We start from the raw sequence: 19,706 nt of genomic DNA on the forward strand, positions 1-19,706 counted from the left end.
TGAAGAGTCAGATCCTTTGACTTTACTAGTAGCAGCAAAAGCTAGTACAGCTTCCAGGTAGGCAGTTTTGCATTTCTTTGTCACTACGGGCACACCATCATCCAACTGAACAGCTGCTTCCCTCCTCGGCTGTCGTGTAGCCCACTCTGGGTGGAACTGTGTTAAACATATTAGCTGGTAATGAGACTTGAGAAAATTGTGATTCTGAAAGACAGAAGATCAGATGGAGTTAATGAGACAGTAGAGGGACTGAAGGAGGAGACTGGGCAGGAGAAAAGAGTAGAGCTGTGGGAGGGGGAGGGAGTTGAGGAGGAAGGTTGTATCCTATTTTGTCAGTGTTTCCCTTAAAGACGACTGATCAGGTCCTGTGCAGGGTGAGGGCAGTGGAAGATGTGGGAAGTAGGAGGTTCAGATGAGTTGGACAGGTTGAAAAATTTTGTCTTTTCCATTTTAAAATACTTCCATGGAATCTCCCTTCTGTTATTCAGATTTCTATAATTTTTAGTTAGCTAACTGCTTAGCAATTGAATTTTTTCAAGAGGTGTCAATTTGTATTCTGGAAAATTTCCTATCCAATTCTATTTGTCTTTCAGTGAAATGCTCTTACCTAAGCCCTAGCCAAATCTCCACCAGTAACCTGTCTTTATCCTTGACTGTTAAACACCTTGAACACAGTCCTTTCATATTCTTTTTCTGGATTCTGCCCCTGCCATTGAATTCTGTTATCCCCTCATCTCCCTAATAATTTCTCTGTTAAGATAAACGAGATATATTTTATTTTTTCTTTGAGAGAGTTTTATTGTATCCTATGTCAAACAATGTATGCTCCATCCTGGAGTGCAAGTCTTCCTGGGGATGGATGAGGAGCTGGCCAGGAGCTTATGAGTCAGAATTAAAAGGAATGCAGGGACAGGGGACGTCATAATGGGGGGTCTGCTACAGGCCAGCCAACTAAGAAGATTGAATGTATGTTTGTATATTTGTCAAATTCTGGATACAAATACCAGACTAGTACCACATTGCTATGAGGTCTTCTGCAGACCTGCAAGGGTTTACAGTCCAGAACAGAATGTTTTAGTTTTTCAAGCCATACAGAAAAGATGTAATTTATGTATGAAAAAATATTTAATTATTGTATTTCTTCTTCTTCTTTTTTTTTTTTTGTTTTTTTTTTTTTTGTTCTATCTGAAGCAAATAAGGATATATTTATTTTAAAAGTTTGCTTTTAAATACAGCTTTAAAATGTGGGGTATTTTTGTAAGGGATTATTTTTCTAAGAATAGATTTCCACGTATTCAACGTTCTGTAGTTAAAGATGAAGGAGTTTTATAATTTTAAATCATTAAAGGATGAAGAAGAACATGATGAAGATGCTGATAGCGTAGAAGGAGATGCTGCTATCAATGAGAGGTTTCAAATAAAAGAACGTATTGCCAAGAAGTTAAAGATTGATACAAGTGAAAATGCTAAACAGCAGCTTCAAGATGAAGAAACTAAGACAGAAAAGAAAACAACTAGTCGCAGGTAAGTATAATGCTTTTTTTCCTTCTTTCAGCTTGTTTACAGTTAGGTTTTCTGCTCATTTCCAGTTTTGCTGTTAACTACATTGATTCATTAGTATTATATTAAAATTATTCCCACCCATCCATGCCCAACTGTGGAAGATGAAATTGCCAATTTGCTGTCCCATTTCTTAGTTACATTGGGCAGGTTGAGCCAAACAGTTCAGTTTCATTTTGCTAGAGTGAAAACTTATTTATACCTTGTTTGGGAGTTTTGAAAGTAAAAGTAATTGTATGTATTTATCATGCTTTACTGTGTCTTTATTCACAGTTGTAAGTCACAGTGTTGTGTCTTGTGGCTTCTTTATCTGTGATAACACCTGATGGACATCCACCACTGAGACTAACAGAAAATAGTCAGTCTTACAGTCTGCCAGTTTTTCAACATTGCAATTAGTACCATACCAATAAATACTATCTAGGGCTTTTGTTGAAGAGTTGGAATATGTCTGTGTTTAGTAATGTAACACTGTATCCAAATTATTAAATTAGCTTTAGGCTGACTATTATGATTCTGTAGCAGTATTTCACAATAATTGTCTGCATCTTCTGGCATGAGAATCAAAGGCATGGTACTGTTTGTTATATATAATGTGTTATGGTCTTTCAGATTTGATGAGATAAAGGAAGATAAACATTACCAATTTTTAATTGTCTGTAAGAGTGACATTTTTGTAAGTGTGCCAAAGATTAATTATAATATTCTCACGGAACTTCACTACCTACTGTAGTCCAAGTGTGTGTTGATCTGAGCAGACATAGCTGTGAGAGGTGCAAATATCAAAAAGTTGGATCCACCATACATACCTTGAAGGTTAACGTCTACTAACATATCAGAGGGGCAAGAAATGTCTGATACCTATCAATTATTCATCTCATCAGGTATTTAAATGTGCTAATAGAATAACTGAACTTCTAAAAATATTTTTTAGAAGTTTTTTAGAATATTTTTACAGTCTTTTAACATGTAAGGGTTTTTCTACAAATCTGTATTCATTTGTAGCAGTCCTGTTTCTTCTATTACAAATCCATTTGTAAAGTCAGAAGTTTGCTTATCTGTTTCAGAAGAATATGGAAACTATAACAGACACCTCAGATTCATGGTACTGAGATCCAGTACTGCTTCTAAATGTAAGCATTCTTGGAGAGCTCAAATGGTGAATTTAATTTTAGTTAATTCAGTATACATTTTAAGCTTTTGAGGATGTTCTAAAAAAATAATTTGAGACACTTTACAATTTTGTGTTACATAGAAGACTCAGAAAAAAAAAAATCCCACTAATTCTGGCAGATTGTTAGAGAAATTCCACAGGTCTGTCATTTTTTTTGTTTGAAAACTTCCACCTAAACTTCAAAGTATAAGACAACTGTTTATGTGAAGGAATGTATACAGATAGAGGAAGTGTTTGCCATCATAGCAATAGTAATCAAATTTAACAGCATTACTTGAAGTTTGTATAGTTGCAGTGGCTTCAAGTGATCATCTGAAGGCTTCAGAGTAAACAGTCGTAGTTTGGTAAATAAAAATGTTTGGTTTACATTTTCATCCTGTAGGTGGAGCTCGGGTGCTATTTATTTCTAGTTCCCATGTTTTAAAAATTTTCACTGCTTTTTGTTTGCAAGACCTGAGTGCAAGTAGAGTACAGTTGACTGTACAGTTTTTCATATACAGTTGTAAAGCTGCTGTCAGTAATCTTTGAAACGCTGAGGAGATCTTCTGACTGGAGGATGTTACTTCAACCATTTTAAAAAGAGGCAATCATGATAGGGATAAGCCAGGCAGCATTACTTTGGTCCTTGGACAAATAGTAAGATATGTCCTCTTGGAAGCTATTTCTGGGCATGTGAAGGAGAAGAGGTGATGGGAAGTAGTCAGTATGGGTTTAGCAAAGGCAAATTTGGTTTTAAATTATATGTGTATGTCTGCAGGTGTTTTATTTAAACTTCCAGTTTAAATAATCCACTATCTCATCTTGTGTTCAGGAATCTACTTGTATATTTTTTTGTGAATGTTGTTTCTTTGTAGGCAGTGCCAATGTGATGTGAATACCATATACTTACAGCTACTTACTCACTTTGGAACATGAATTCTATCTATTTCTAGATAGAACTCTGGTATTCTTTTTTTCACAATAATTGCTCTTTCCAATTTATTAAATATATTTCTTATTCAACTAGCATTTTCTTAAACCAGGTCTAACTGTTACTGTTGGTCCTTGTCTAGTCCTTGATTTTCAGTTTAGCACCAGGAAATATAAATTGTGCATTAATAAGAATTTATGAGTTCTTGAGTTAGAACTTTTTGCAGCTGACTGCAAACTTCACTATACCTGAAGAACTGCTGCTGTTTTCATAGCAAATTCAGGTATTCTGTTAATAGTGTTTTAAGACAGAGGAGGCCACTACATAAACTGCGTATCTCATGCCATAATTTACTGCCAGTTACCCCTGGTTTGAGCTCACTGTTTGGATGCAGCTGAACAGGAAAGGCATTCATATGTATTTTGTAGATATCAAGACAATGTAGTTTGGTCCGTATTTACCCAGTGACTGTAATCTATTCAAGTATTTACATACCTTGCCCCTAACAGTATCTCATCCAGTTACACATTTGAATTTGTCTAAGTGCAACTTGTAGCCAATTAATTGTTTTTGCTGTGCTTTTTTTTTTTTTTTTTTTTTTTTAAGTTCACTGCAGTAAGCTGTATTTTTTCTGCAACTACTTAAATTCTAATCAGATCCTTTCTGTCTTTTTGATAACCTGTACCTATTGAGTTTTTTCAGTCTTTCACAGCAAGGCATTTTACCCAGTCTTCAAATCACTTTTTGGCTTTTTTTTGTATTTTCTACAATTTATCAGCCTTCTTTAAAGAACTTTCATAAGTTATGACTTACTGGTCTTACTATTGCTGTATACAGAGAGCAATAGCTTTTTTTCTTACTTTTACCTCCTTTTTTATTTATACAGTGCCCACATCAGCCTTTCTTAGCAATATTTCTGCAGCTCTCCTCAAATTGTATGCTGCATCTATTTAATAACCTATCAAATTCTAACCAGTATTTCTGGAAAAGTGCAAAAGCTCATCTAATGCTGAATATTAAATCTTTCCAACTAGTCCTGTTTCAGTGCAGTGTGTAAGAATGTTTTCTCTTAAATCCTAACTTTTAGTGTCTTTTATGACATTAAGCATACTTAGGACTGTTTCAAATGTTATACTGGTTGTTTTTCAGTAATTAACAGATTCAGGTTTCTATTTCTGTTCTTTCACTCTTGAAATGTTTCAAAAGCGCTTTGGAGGAGCAGTAGCTCTCAGATGGAAAGTACTAGTCATATGAAATATGCTTATATACATACAGAGCAGTATTTCAGTCTTCCTGGTTTTCTGTATCTTTGTCAACCTGTGTCCAAGTAGAGTTTCATTAGGTTAGTCATTTGCCTTAGATACAGTGCATCCTAAACATAACTGAATTAAACAGTTTTGGTTACTCATCATATCTGTTCCTGAAAAGATATTAATTCAAGCACGTCAATTTGGCTGCAAAGACCTGGCAAGTGTGTAGGAGCTACAATTCCTGTATTATGCTGGTAGTACCTACCTAAACATTTTTGGTATACATGAGGAGAGTGTTCTTTCTCTAGAGGAGCACTTCATGGGAATCTGAAGAAAACTGTGCTTGAATAGGTAAAGATTCGGAAGCATTAGCTGTGAGGGAGGAATTAAGTTATTTCATTAATTATTAATTGACTTTACAATATAAGAATACAGAAAGTTACAACACATTTTCTGTTTTTTCTGTGTAAGTGTAGGTGCTGCTACAAACAGTCCTTGCTGTACATTTGGCAAACAGCATAAAGTCAGAGTTGTGACATGGCTTAAGCACGGCACTACTTTGAAGAACTTTGAGATTGTTAGAAATTTAGTAGACAAAATAATGGTCTATGAAATATCATTATACCGCATAATACCTAATTTGCACTGTAAGTGCATTGTGGTGGTTCTGATTTACACATGCCTCCTATGGTTTGCAGGTGGAACTGCCTTGAATCCTAAATACTCTTAAGTCTGTGTTACATCTGTTGTGCTTTATTGCTGCAGCAATGGAGCAGATGTGTGAGCTGGAGCTACCTGATAGAAAAGGGAAAACTTGCCCCCCGCTCCCCCCACCCCCTCTGTAATGTTGAGAAAAAGCACAGACAGAAACTGATGGAAATTCATTGTCTGCATATCAAAAAACAGTGGGAATGGTATTACGGTAAGCTAAGTCAATGCGACTTTAATGAAGAAATCTGAAACAGGAACTTACTTTGATGTATTATTTTAAATTAGTGCTGAAAAGAGTTTAATTCTTTTAAATTCCAGTATGGTTGAGATCTTTTAAGCTTCTGCCTTTTGAAAAGTATTAACTTATAAACTTATACATCTTTGTAATTTCTAAGCAACTTTTTTTTCTTCTAGTGTCTGTGTTTTATAAATTACTTCCCCAAAAAATTAATGTTTGATATTTTTCTGGTGCCTTACTTGATCTTAACTATGGTTAATGTTGAAAGTCATACATACACAAATTCACTTTAGATATAAGAAGAAAAAGAAAAACATTCAGACCTATATATTTCCAGAGTATCCAAAAGAAGGGAAGGGAAATAGTTTCTTAATCTTTTGTTTTGGTATTGTTATCCTAGCTTTGTAATGATACCATACAGACTCACTCACAGACCTCGTAATATCTTAATCATACCTACGTACATTTCAGATGTTTGTTTTGATAGGTTTCCACATTAGTTTTTATGTATTTTGTATGCTTTGATTAACTTATCACAGCATATAAATTCAATATGGATTTGAAAACAAATTGCTAATTTATGAATTGCCCTTTCTCCACAGTCATATGGAAATTGCTCACTTCTGCAAATGTTTACATGACTCAGTAATTCCTGTGAAACTATTAATGGAAGTAAAAGTTCATAGAAATAAGCCTGAGAACCAGTGAAATTCCTAAGGACTGGAATTTGACAGTCATTTTATGGCATGAAGGCTAAAGGAGAGGAAGAAATATTTTTACTAAAAGGACAGAAAAAGTCCTTATCCCTGAGACTAAGTAACTTTTTTCTTCATAAGGCTGTGCTCAAGAGATTATCACCTTCCCTTCCTGTGCCCTTGGCCACTTTTTCCTGCCATTTTTTTTCTTCAGTTACAGTTGCTTATGGAGTTCCTTGTAAAACAGATCCCTTATAAAATCCCAGTAAATCAAGTTTAAAAAGTCAGCTACGAAGCCAGAGCCAGAAGTAAGCTGTCAAAGGAAAGAGGCTTTTAAGCAAGTGTTAGTGCTGTAGAAAGTGTGCATGACCTTCTGCCCACAGCACACTGCTTAAAACATTTAGACGTAACTCTTAAAGAGAAATGTGGACGGCATCTTGTGACCTAGAACCTTGACTGATACTCACTTCTGGTTTAATAATTACATGTTTTATCAAGTCATTTGTTTATTAGGATTTTTCTCATCTTCTCAACTAATATCATAGTACTAATTCTTTTGAAGTACACTTTATTTCTGTTTTCTTTTGTTTTACATACTTCTTTTCCTCAGAGCACGAGGTATCACTCACTTCAGTCTGACTAATTTTAAGGAAAGCAGTAATAGTTGCTTTGGTTAAGTGTAATGTTTTACATTTTATCCATTCTTCCTTAGAAATGTTGATCAGTTACTTGCTTGTTGTCTCAGAAAATGGAAGAATTTATCTTTTCCTTTGGTAAAAATGAATCCTTAAATTTAAAATGCCAGTGTTTTCCTTTTAATTTGCATTTTCATATGTTCAAGAAATTCAGTGTTTCTGACATACATAGCTGACATAAAAGGAAGAAAAATTACTTCAGAATTGGTTCTAGAACTACCTTATTTTTCTGAATAAGACCATTTACTTAGTGCTAAGGATTGCATGATTAATTTATTCTTTTCAAAACAATATAGATTTTTCTGTATTCTTTACCTTAATAACATTCATTGTAAAGAAAAAGTAATCCCAGACATACTCTTTGTAGAGTTAATGATTGGCAGTAACTTAAAAGCAGACTATACTATATTGAACACAAACCCAGATTGTTTGGACACAAAACCCAGAATCCCAGCACTGAGATTTTTCTTGGCTAAGCATCAAAGCGTGTTAATAGGTATAGTGTTAGCCTGCGACAAAGACGGGATTGTTACTGTGGTCTATTTCATCCCGCTGCTACTTGGCAAGAGTCAGTGTATTTTTAGGTGAAGTTTGTGTGTGCATTTGTCTAGTCACCTGGAAAAAAGGATGCTTAGATGACCCGTGAAAATACAAGCTAGCATGATGGAAGGTGAGAATGTGTAATCCTTATTACACTGTGAATTGTTAGCGCTATATTGTGGGTACGGTGTAATTTCAAAGGGTTGGAGTGTTCTCAGTTCTTTAGTTGCACATGTAATGTTATTTATGTACTTATTTTTGTAACATTACAAGACCATTTTAACGGTAGTGTAGCCATGTACTTTTTAGTTGCTAAATGTTCGTGCTCCATTTCCTTTCTTTGTTTCATCAGAGTTGAGTAGCATGGAAAGAGAATTTTTGAGGTTTTTACTTTAGTTATAGAGTACATTTTCTGTAAATATAAGCAGTACATCTTAAAGTGGTGCTGTAGTGATGAATAACTACAGTATATTCAAACATTTTCTTTATTTATTACATTTGCGCTTGTCTCTAGACAATCAAGTCATGGTATAATTCAACATTTTTATTATTTTACATGCCTTACTGCAGAGCCAAGTAGGTAATAGGTACTTTTAATACAGTGTAGAGCAATTTATCTTGGTTTTCAGATTCTGTTTATAGAATCTCTGTAATTAATAATGGTTCCTGAATAAAAAGAAATGAAACTCAATTTTTTCCTAACAAGTTAAATTTTTAATAGTAGTTGATAGTAGTAGTTGGTAGTTTAGTAGTAAAACTAAATTACATACTTGACTCTTGTTAGGTAACCAGATATGATTTTGAAATCTTTTAGACAGTGAAGATAACTGCTATTATATTTATTAATTTATTTATTTTATTTTTTTTTTTTTCACCTCCAAGATTGCAGCTACTATTATCTTAGATAAAAAGCCACATTTCATATTATTTTCTATCCTGTTTATAACACTTAACATGCTGGTGATTTTTTTTAGTACAGATCTTACCTGAGTTGTCTGCAAATCAAGTTGCCACCTGGTAAGGTTTAGGTTAGATATTAGGAAAAAAAATTCACCAGAAGAGTAGTCAAGCATTGGAGTCGGCTGACCAGGGAAGTGGTAAAGTCACCATCCCTGGAGATATTTAAAAGACATGTAGATGGTAAGTGTGGTGCTTAAGGACATGGTTTAGTGGTGGACTTGGCAGTGCTGGGTTAATGCTTGGACATGATGGCCTTAAAGGTCTTTTCCAACCAGAACTTTCCGATGTTTCTGTGCAGCCAGTGATGCTACGTATTGGTTTCTACCTCTTTGTGCTGATCTCTTGAATTTTACCTTGAATCACACTAGTGTAAATAGTATTAGATCTCCCTGTAGCGCACCATACATGGAGTCTGTGGTCCTAGAGAAGGGCAGCCTTACTGAGAATTTGGATAAGATAGTAAAATGACTAATATTTTGGTATCATATTGTAAAGTGATATTTTTACATTTCTGAATTACATGCTTGTAAACATGTTTCAGTGCCCTTTGTGCTTCTGAATGTAATTTAATCATAGGTATTTATGAAAAGTATTTCATAATGAAGTATCAAAAATTTTAAGAATTTGTGTGTGTGTGAATGTATCTATACTGCTACATTTTAGTGTAGAATTTGACATTTATTTTCTTTTTCTTTCAATGTTCTTTCTGTGAGATTACTTGCTTGAAACAAGTGGTAAATTGGATAATTTCTTGCAGCTTAAGTTTGTGTCTCTTTGAGGATACAGGAGTTTGAGAACAGGGGAGTAAAACTTGATGCAAGCTAAATCCTCCAGCTGCAAGTGTCATTATTTCTGTAATTAATAGTCTTACTGTAGTTCACTGAGTCTGTATTCAGTAAAACTGACTAAACATGGTAATAAGTATTACAATAAATTTTAGGAATTATGTTTTGAGGAATGAACTCTTGAGGTTCATTGCCGGGCAGACTTTTTATTGGTCAACAGTCAAGGATACGTACAGACTGAAATACTCCCTTTTAAATCAGAATCCTTTGCATATAATTAAGGCAAAGCTATGCAAATAAAATTAATTGGTTTTGAGAAACCAGTGTTGTTGTTTTATTCAGCAACTGTAACTTTAATGAATTTCAGTGCGTCTATTCCATAAAACTTACACAAGCAGATTTCTGTTTCTTGTGATCACTTGACTTTAAAGTAGTTTAAGCATGGAGAACATAGTAGACTTTCTTAATAATTAAAAGTGTGAATAACTATTTTAGGTGTTTTATCAGAAATGTGTTTCAGGAAAATTATCACCACAAGTAGTTGCATTGATTATTTCTGCAAAAGATCTAAGATGTGTTAATCGAGACTCTGAATAGAATTTGTGGCAGCAGGAATAAAGGAAACCCAACTTGAGTCCTTATAAGGGTATATCTGCTTCTAATGAGAAGAAACTGTTTATCTAATGAAAATGGAAAACATCCAAAAAGCCTGGACTTTGAGAGGATAAGGCAGAAAATACTTCTGTGATAATTTAATCCAGTGTTTTACCTAGTAGAGCACCACAAGTCTTTTAAATTCTTTTATCTTGCTCTTATCTTTTGGTGGAAAAAAATCCCTTTTTAATATAGAAATTTATGTTGAAAGATACCCCACTAAAATTTTCTTTGGTAAGTACCTTTCTTGTTAAGTAAATAAAAAAAAATTTGGTATGCTGTTTGGCTCATCTTAGAACCATTAGACCCTTTTTCACTTGTCTGCTAGCCTTCTATTAGCACATCCTTCTTCGTTTGCAAATTGTGACCAAGTCACCCTTGAACTTTGCTTGATAAATTAAGGAGATTGAGCTCTGATGTTCCTTTCATGGCATTGTGCTGTTTTCTTCCTTCGCTTAAGGTGTTTTGACAGGCTGTCTATTCTTTTTGTCTGAAAGTAGTAGAAATAACTTTTTCATGGTTCTAAGTTAATGGTTCTGTTCTTTTTGCTCAAGAGCAGTTTATCAATGTCAAGCTTCTAATTATTTGAGTTGTATTTTCTCTTTATAAGTAGTCTACTTCTCTAGAATTTCCCTCCTGTATTATTCACAACCATCATTCCCCATGGCTCATATATCTCTTGAAGCGTCTTTTAAAAAACACTTGGATGCAAATCACCCTCTTGCTTTTTTTTGTACTGTTTAATTTTTAGTAGCTGTTCTTTTAATTTCAGGGTAAATCAAGAAGATAGAAGAAAATATAATCACTAGAATTCATACTTTGCTTTCTTAGAGAACAGAAAGAGCTATTGAATAATTTGTTAATTTTTTCCTAGATTGTTAGTCCTTTTCCATTTTTTAGTCTTTAATCAATGAAACAAAAAGAAAATTTAGACATGTCAGGGTTTTTTCCATATATGCTCAAAGATGCACGTCTGAGTAACTTTGACTGTGTCATAAACAAATGGACAATGGTTATCTAATAATAACTTTTCTATTTAAAAGTATTTTTACCTTGTTAAAATAACATCTCAAGTTGAGAAAAAGAATATCTGATTTGTTACTTTTTTTTTTTTTTTCAGACATTTAGGAACAAATTATAAATAACCAGCTTCCCCCTTTTCTCTGTGCAGCTGTTTATTCGTTATACTTTCTATATATAAAATGAAAAGGTGTTGGTAAATTCAAAGTATCATGGCCAAATATTACATTTAGAGCATCTTTTCAAATAAAATTACTTTTAGGAAGTAATATTTCTTTTAAATTTGAAAATAGGTGTCTCTCTGAATGAGCACCTGACAAAAAACTGATTTGGGGAATTAGTTTCTTCTTGGTTTGCTGAATAATACCGTGATAAAATGGTCTTTGTCCTAAACTACCTTCACTACTAACTAAACCAGGTATTGCCATCTTCTGTAGAGAATGACTTTTTGTAGAGATTGCCTTTATTACCACAAAGGTGTTAAGAGGGTGGTTTAGTGCTGTAGGATGGCTGTCCAGTCAGATTATTACTCTCAGAGATCCTAGAGAATCTCATATGAGGGAAGAACTCCGATAAAACAGATAGTACTGTTAATTGCAGTGGGAACAGCAGCACAAAATACAGTTTCACAGAGCTGCTTCTATCCTGTTTGCATTTGTCTCTTACCGTTAGCTTGTATATTTTCTACTTCTTTTGGATCCCAGAGCTCAGACAATTAGTTACACTGCATCTTCCCTGTCCAATAAATTACAGAAATTACTTAGAGGCATCAGAGAGACAGATGTCATAAAAGAGGGCAGAAGAGAATAATGTAGTTTGCTGCCATGCTGCATTATTCTTATCAGCCCATTTCTAGCTAAGGGTCATTACGAAAGAAAAAAATATTGCTGGGAGAGTGAGTGCAAGAGTTGAGAAGGCTTCTGAGTTTTAGTGGTTTTTTTCTGCAGTGCTACAGAAATGTGGCTTAACTTTTTAAAGTTGTATAAACCATATTACTGCAATGTGGAGTCAAAGTTAGTAAGTCCTGCCCAGCCTATCAAGCTGACATGTGGAGACAGCTTGTGTATCCTTGTGCATGTTCTTAGAGCAACGGAGTTGACTGTTTTGGTGTGTGGGGTCAGCATGGCTTATTGAGCCCGTTTCTGCAACATAAAGGCTTAACCCAACCCAGCTTCTAGAAAATTACTGGACATTTCTGCATGGTGCTTATAACCTCTGGAATATAGAGGCTTCATAACCATGAAATTAGCTGTCTTTGCATGAAGGTTGGGAGCTTGAAACATAAGGGAGGGATGGCAGACCTGGCCTGGAAGGAGCTAGTTATTGTTAGAGTTTCTTTCTGATTTTATCATAGAATGGCTAGGGTTGGAAGGAAACTTGAAGATCATCTAAATCCAGCACCCCTACATGGGCAGGGACACTTCTCACTAGATCAGGCTGCTCAGAGCCCCATCCAGCTGCCCTTGAATATTTCCAGGGATGAGAGGGGCTTCCACAACTTCTCTGGGCAACCTGTTCCAGTGTCTTGCCGCCCTCATAGTGAAGAATTTGCTTCTGATGTCTAATCTAAATCTCCCTTATTCAAGTTTTAGTCCATTACCCCTTGTCCTATCACTACAAGCCCTTGTAAAAAGTCCCTCCTTAGCTTTCTTGTAGCCCCTTCAGGTACTGGAAGGCTGCTATGAGGTTTCCTCAGAGCCTTCTCTTCTCCAGACTGGACAACCCCAACGTCTTTCAGCCTGCCTTCATAGCAGAGATGCTCCAGCCCTCTGATCATCTTTGTGACCCTCCTCTGGACTTCCATCAAGAGCTCCACGTCATTCTTACTTCAGGGTAGGGTCTCACGAGAGTGGAGATGATGTGGGAGAATCACTTCCCTTGACCTACTGGCCACAGTTCTTTTGATGCAACATAGGACACAGTTGGCTTTCTGGGCTGCAAGCGCACATTGCTGGCTCACGTTGAGCTTCTTTTTTGCAATCACGCCCAAGTCCTTTTCCTCAGGGCTGTTATCAATCCATTCTCCACCCAGTTTCTGTTGGTGCTGGAGATTGTGCCAACCAAGGTGCAGAACCTTGCACTTGGACTTGTTGAACTGCATGAAGTTGGCATGTACCCACCTCTCCAGCATGTCCAGATCCCTCTAGATGGCATCCCTCCCCTCCAGCATGTCAACCTCACCACACACTTTGGTGTCATCAGCAAACTTGCCGAGGATGCACTCAATGTCACTGTCCATGTTGCCAACAAAGTTGTTAAACAGCAGTGGTCCAAGTACCAACCATTGGGGAACACCACTTGTCACAGGTCTCCGTCTGCACATTGAGCCGCTGGGAACAGAAGTGAGACTGACTGGCCTGTAGTTCCCTGGGCCTTCCTTTTTTCCCTTTTTGGAAAATGGGTGTGATGTCTCCCCTTTGCCAGTCAGTGGGAACTTCACTAGAATGTCAAGACTTTTAAAATATGATGGACAGAAGCTTTTCAACTTTATCTGCGAGTTCCTTCAGGAGCCTTGCATGTATTCCATCAGGTCCCCTGGATTTGTGCACTGTCAGGTCTTTCAGGTGCTCTCATACCTGCTCTTCTACAGCGAGGGGATCTTCCTTTTCCCAGTCCCTGCCTTTCCCTTCTCTAACTTAGCTGGTGTGATGAGAGTCTCTGCTGGTGACAAAATAGTCATTGAGGACCTAAGCCTTCTCTACATCTTGCATGACCAGGTCTCCAGGTCTCTTTTATGTTTCATTAATTTATGTTTCATATGTCTTTGTGCTTTTCAGACTTGATCTGTCTCTGGAGATGACTTGCAGGTGTTGTTACTTGTATGGCTGGCTAGATGCTTTTTGATCTCCTGCTGGTTTTGTATGATTCTTCAGGTCAACAGTGTCTGATGCTGAGTTGGACCAGGAAGTCACCCCATGCCCCCAGCTCACCCTGTGTTGAGTGTCTGTATGGTCATCTGTTGCATCTGTGTGATAGGTAGGGGTGGATTTTGTCTCTTTGTAAGCCTGGACACACAGAGTACTTACCTGCAGGTTGATGCTACTGGGACTTTGAGGGAGATCCAAAATCTTCACTTAACTGATTGTACCACTCCTCATTATTGAGCACTGGAACAGGCTGCCCAGAGAGGTTGTGGAGTCTCCTTCGCTGGAGACATTCAAAACCCGCCTGGATGCCTTCCTGTGTGATGTGCTCTAGGTGACCCTGCTCTGGCAGGGGGGTTGGACTAGATGATCTTTCGAGGTCCCTTCCAACCCCTAGGATTCTATGATTCTATGATTCTATGATTCTATGATTCATTATAAGTGAGTTATTTCACATTGTCATTCATTGACTACTATGAGGTCTTATAAGTAGTTTATGAAACTACATACTTCTTTTAGTATATTCAGTTAAATGTGTTATGATGAGGTATTTGAGTCTACAGTTGACCTGGGGGGTTATTAATGGTTCAGGAAATCTCATAGGTGCTACGTAGCTGTTTTATATGGCAGTATTCTTTTTGTGTGAAAAATAACGGTTAAATAAAGTAATTATGAATCTCAAAGAAGTTACAGTTCAATATATACTTGTCTGTTAAAAAGACATGAGGCAGAGGTTAAAACATGAAACAGCAATGATCTGGACAGGACAACTGGATAGCGGAATACATCCTCAGGTAGTCAGACCTTTAATGCTTTCCTGAACGTTCTCCCTCAAATTCTAACAGAAAAGACAAGCACAGGGAAATTTTAATCACTATAAATTGTGACAACTACCATTAAGAAAGGACTGTTGATAACATTGTAGATTGATTTCATTTTAAACTGTTTTTAAAATAGTTTTTACCATCATGAAGAACTGAAGTTGAGCAAACACTTTATTTGAAATTGTGATGTCAAAATATTCTGTTGATATTCATTGCTTGGCTATACTGCAACTACTTGGTTTCCTGTATCTTTTTTTGGCTGATTTTAAACTCCCATGCACTTCTTACTGCTACTTTCATTAGTTCTCATTTTGACTTATTGTGTACTTGAAAATATGTGAGCCTCTCAATAAAAGCATTAATACACATTGCTTGACAGCCTCCCAAATTGCAGAACAGCAAAGCATACCATAGTCACAGTTGGATAATTTCACAGCAAAATCACTTTTTAATGAGAAGTATATGAGCGGTACAGGGCTTTTGAAGTTCTTCTTAAGTTTGGGTGATAAGCAGCCATACTGAGCTCATTGATGAAAAAGCATCATTTGCTGAACAAACCTCATGCTTAGGACTGGAAGTCACAGTTACGTCATTGCTTGGTTAATTGGCTGCACCTGTCACTTGTTAACAGCTTTAATCCAGTAGTCTCTGAACCACATGTTGAAAGGTCAACAGGAGCAGGAAGGAGCCTGGTGTACTGGGAAACATTGTTAGATGTAATCTTAGTTTGGCAACCTGTTGTGCTTGTTTAGTTCAAATTGTCACTTTTCAGCTCATGACGTGAGCTTCTCAAAACAAAAGTATTGCAGATAAGTTGATAGTAAAGTATGTGGTTCTTTTCCTTCAAGGCAATGCTTATTAACTTAACACTTTTTCTTCTTTTTTTTTTTTTTACAGAATGTATTAATTTGTGGTTTTGTATTCTGTAATGAAACGTTCTTTACAACTCTGTTCTTCTTAAAGTTGGAGGGTGATGAAAAATATTAGAATAAAATTCATATGTAGCTAGGGAAACTATGTCTAGATATCTATATATACAGATATATATACACACACACACACACTACACAAACATGCATATGTATTGTTTAGTATTTAGATATCCCTTCCATGTCATAGAGTTTGAGTTCTCAGCTGTCTCAGGTGCCTGTCATTGTGCTGCCTTTTTTCACATAATCCAGTCTGGACAATTGAGTTTATAGTATAGTTATTGTATATGAGTAGTTTTGTTGGTGTTTTGTGCTATTTACATAGTTAAAGTATATTTTAATTCTAACATAGTTTTCAGCTAGTTAAATAGTTATTTAATACATCTTGAAAATACTTCCTCTCTACATAATTTTAGCAGCCATCCAGTATCTGAAGGGGGACTACAGGAAAGCTGGGGAGGGACTTTGTAGAAGGGCACGTAGCACATGGGGTAAAGATTTAAGCTGGAAGAAGGTAGATTTAACTTAGACAATAGGAATAAATTCTTTAGTGAGAGGGTTTTGAGACACTGGAAAGGTTGCCCAGGGAAGTTGTGGTTCCCCCCCTCAGGAAGCATTCAAAGCCAGATTGGATGGGGCTTGGAGCAACATGTTCTAGTGGGAGGTGACCCTGCCTATGCAAGGGTGTTGGAACAACCCCAACTCTCTCAGCCTGTCTTCATAGCAGAAGGGTTCCAGCCTTCTGATAATTTTTGTGGCCCTCCTCTGGACCTACTCCAACAAGTCCTTGTCTTTCCTGTGCCAAGGACTCCGGAACTGGACACAGTACTCCAGGTGAGGTCTCACATCAGTAGAGTAGCGGAGAAGAATCACCTCCCTTGACCTGCTGCACACACTTATTTTGATGCAGCCCAGAATACCATTGGCTTTTTGGGCTGTGAGCATACATTGCCAGCTCACGTCCAACTTTTCAGGTACCAGTACCCCCAAGTTCTTCTCCTCAGGGCGGCTCAAAGTCCCTTCGTCCCCTATCCCTACACAACCAGGCAGCATCCTTATACTATCGGCAGGACACCTGTCCCTGATTCCTTTGCCTGTGTGTTGCCTTCTTGCCCTTTTATTTTGACCAGCAGCTCTTGACTCAGCCAAGCTAGCCTCCTTCTTTCTTTTCCTGATTTCTTACACCTGAAGATCAACATCATGCAATCAATGGAAAGCATCCTTAAGGATTTGCAAGTTCTGTTCTGCTTCCTAGTCCCTGAGGGCAGTTTTCCAGGGGGTCCTATAACAGCTGAAGGTTTGCTTTCCTGAAATTCCGAGTACTGTTTTTACTCTTCATCTGTCCCGTTCTCCTCAGGACTACAAATGTCACCAGTGCTTGTTCATGGCAGTTTAGGCTGCCTCCAGTCTTGATGTCACAGGTTAGCTCACTTGCATTGGTGCACAACAGGTCCAGTAATGCAAACTCCCTGTTAGGATTGTCTGTTATCTGGAGAATACTTCTGATGTACATTCAATACTATTCTAGAGCCAGTGTTTGTGATTCATTATTTAAAAAAAAACCAAACAACAAAACAACCAGCAAAAAGTAGCAGTGATTTAAATATAGCAAATTACTGTTACAGAAATGGCATTATAGTATTACTCTCTTTAAAAGTATATGTACTGAAATGGCACTGTACACAAAATAGGTGCTTATTAATCAGTCATCTATTGTTGCTTTTGTTGTGGTAGAAGATAGGGTCCATAATAATTTTTATCAATGTATTTGCCATCTTTTGGTTAACGTTCTCAAATGAGTAACTTGTGTGGCTGTTTCAGAGACTAGAATACAAAATGGAAAAAGTTTTATTGTGAATTGAAGTCAGCAGTTGCATGATCACATCCAGGAAAAGAAGATGGAATTAACATACTCAGCTTACTCTGAACTGCAATTATTGCTGTTATTTTTCATTTTTAATGCATATTGTCTGTGAAATACTCAAAGTGACAGCTTCTTCAAGATTTGCTTCTGGTTATTAGTTACTATTTACTTTGCAGTAATCTGATTATTTATTTTATAATGAGGATATGATCTGTTTCAGATTGTTTCATAGATGCTTTATGTACTCTTTTTTTCCTTACAATTCAACATTGAGCAATTTACTGTTCATTCACAGTAGTCTAAGACAAATAGTTACTAAATAGTTACTAAAATATTTCTTAGGAATAGATTGCTAGCCATTTTGTTTACAAGATATGGTATCTAAAAGTAGCCATGTTGTTAAATTGCCCGAAGAAAAACAAATAGTAATATTTGAAACAAACAAGCAAATATCTTCAGCCCTCTAAAATGTGAATTTGTGTTCTTCTCATTTATGTTTTTCTCATTTGCAAAAGTAACTTCCTAAAAGTAACTTCTTAAATTGGGCTATTTCATGATAAGTATAATGTATATCATAAATATTTGTAAAAAAAAAAGTCATTTAATTAAATGTGGCAATAATCTTCAATTGCTATACAAGTGTAGAAATTTAATTGAAAATAAATTATTATTTTAAAAAAGAGGTGCAAGATGCAGTGAAAACAATCTTTTTAATTGAAGCTACTATAGTTGCTGAAATTTTTTCAGGATTTTAAAGCAACATTGAGACACCATCTTATACCCTTCCTACGTAGTTGAATTCAAATCTCTTTGAAAAAAAAACACCTACCAAGAAAACCAAGTTTGTATTGCTTTATGTATTAATCAAATTACAATTATACTTTTCAAGGAGCATTATTACTATTAAAACTATTACAGTCTTATTACTATTAAAACTGCTGTAATCTTATATTTATTTGGCAATTTTTCAATAAAGGCAATCAAATTAATCTAATCACCCCTTATTGGAGATTATTTTATAATCACATAATGTATATTACTCTCCAGGTCAGTTTTATAGACTGTCCCTCAAATCCTGTCCATAATTTGAATGATTAGAAATTTGTCCTGCAAAATTTCCAGTGGCCAAACAAAAGAGGAGCTATTGTTGACTGTTACATAAATAATTTAACTTCTTCAAAGGCATACAAAATAGTTCTATTTTACAGCTGAAAAACTGTATCTGCAGTCTGATAATGATTAATATATCTTCATTGCAGGTATGTTAATATAAGGTTAAAGCAAAGCTTTAAAGTTGTAGCCATTTACTAATGGGAAGTTTAAAGGATTAAGCGGCTGTTTTCATTGCTGTGTAATCAATAAGATCGTAGAATATTGGTGCAGGAAAAATGCATTCATGGGGGCCTGTGTTTTCATTGGAGCACATCCTCCACAAATTCACTGCCCAGTAACCTTTAGGCTCACTGTGTTTTTTTTCATTGACTGCTGAAATGGTAGTTGCAGTCTGTTGGCAGAAAAGGACAGTTTTGAATGGTGGCTATTGTTCTATTAATGTTAGAGCCCTCTGGCTAGACGATCAGCAAGAATGCCTGCTAAGATAAAGTGACAATGTTGTCTCTTGTTCATGGGAATAACTTGCTGATAAATTATGACAGTACAAAAGGCCCTAAAGGCTGAGGATAGAAAAAGCTATAGTCAACTTCTTGTATTGTTCATCAGAATGCTAATTAATCCATTAGTACCTATTAGAAAATATGAATTCTAATTCCATCTTGCAGAATAAACCTTACTTTTTTTTACTGTTATGGTTTATAAAATAATTCTTGAAACAATTACAAATTGTGAGGTTCTACCTCTGTCTCCCTGCTTTTATATTATTTATTTTTACACCAGAACTTTTAGGACATCATCTAATTCTTGCAGGCAAGGAGCTATATAATGTTTATTATGTAAGTATATTTCCAGTACCCTTAGTTAAACATCTATGCCTGAAGGCTAAATAGTAAGTTCCTTTCTCATACCTCCAAATCTTT

General features: G+C 36.0%; 1 protein-coding gene across 2 annotated transcripts in view; it reads left to right on the forward strand.

Moving 5' to 3' along the window:
- CWC27 (CWC27 spliceosome associated cyclophilin) overlaps positions 1 to 19,706 on the forward strand; it is a 111,638-nt gene that overhangs the window by 13,468 nt on the left and 78,464 nt on the right. For both annotated transcript variants that reach the window (XM_051643010.1, XM_051643009.1), the window contains exon 10: positions 1,349 to 1,524. In XM_051643010.1, coding sequence (XP_051498970.1) covers positions 1,349 to 1,524 — 176 coding nt within the window. The remainder of the gene's footprint in view (positions 1 to 1,348; positions 1,525 to 19,706) is intronic.

The sequence above is a fragment of the Apus apus genome, chromosome Z (assembly GCF_020740795.1).
Source record: "Apus apus isolate bApuApu2 chromosome Z, bApuApu2.pri.cur, whole genome shotgun sequence".
In the NCBI taxonomy this organism is placed as follows: domain Eukaryota; kingdom Metazoa; phylum Chordata; class Aves; order Apodiformes; family Apodidae; genus Apus; species Apus apus.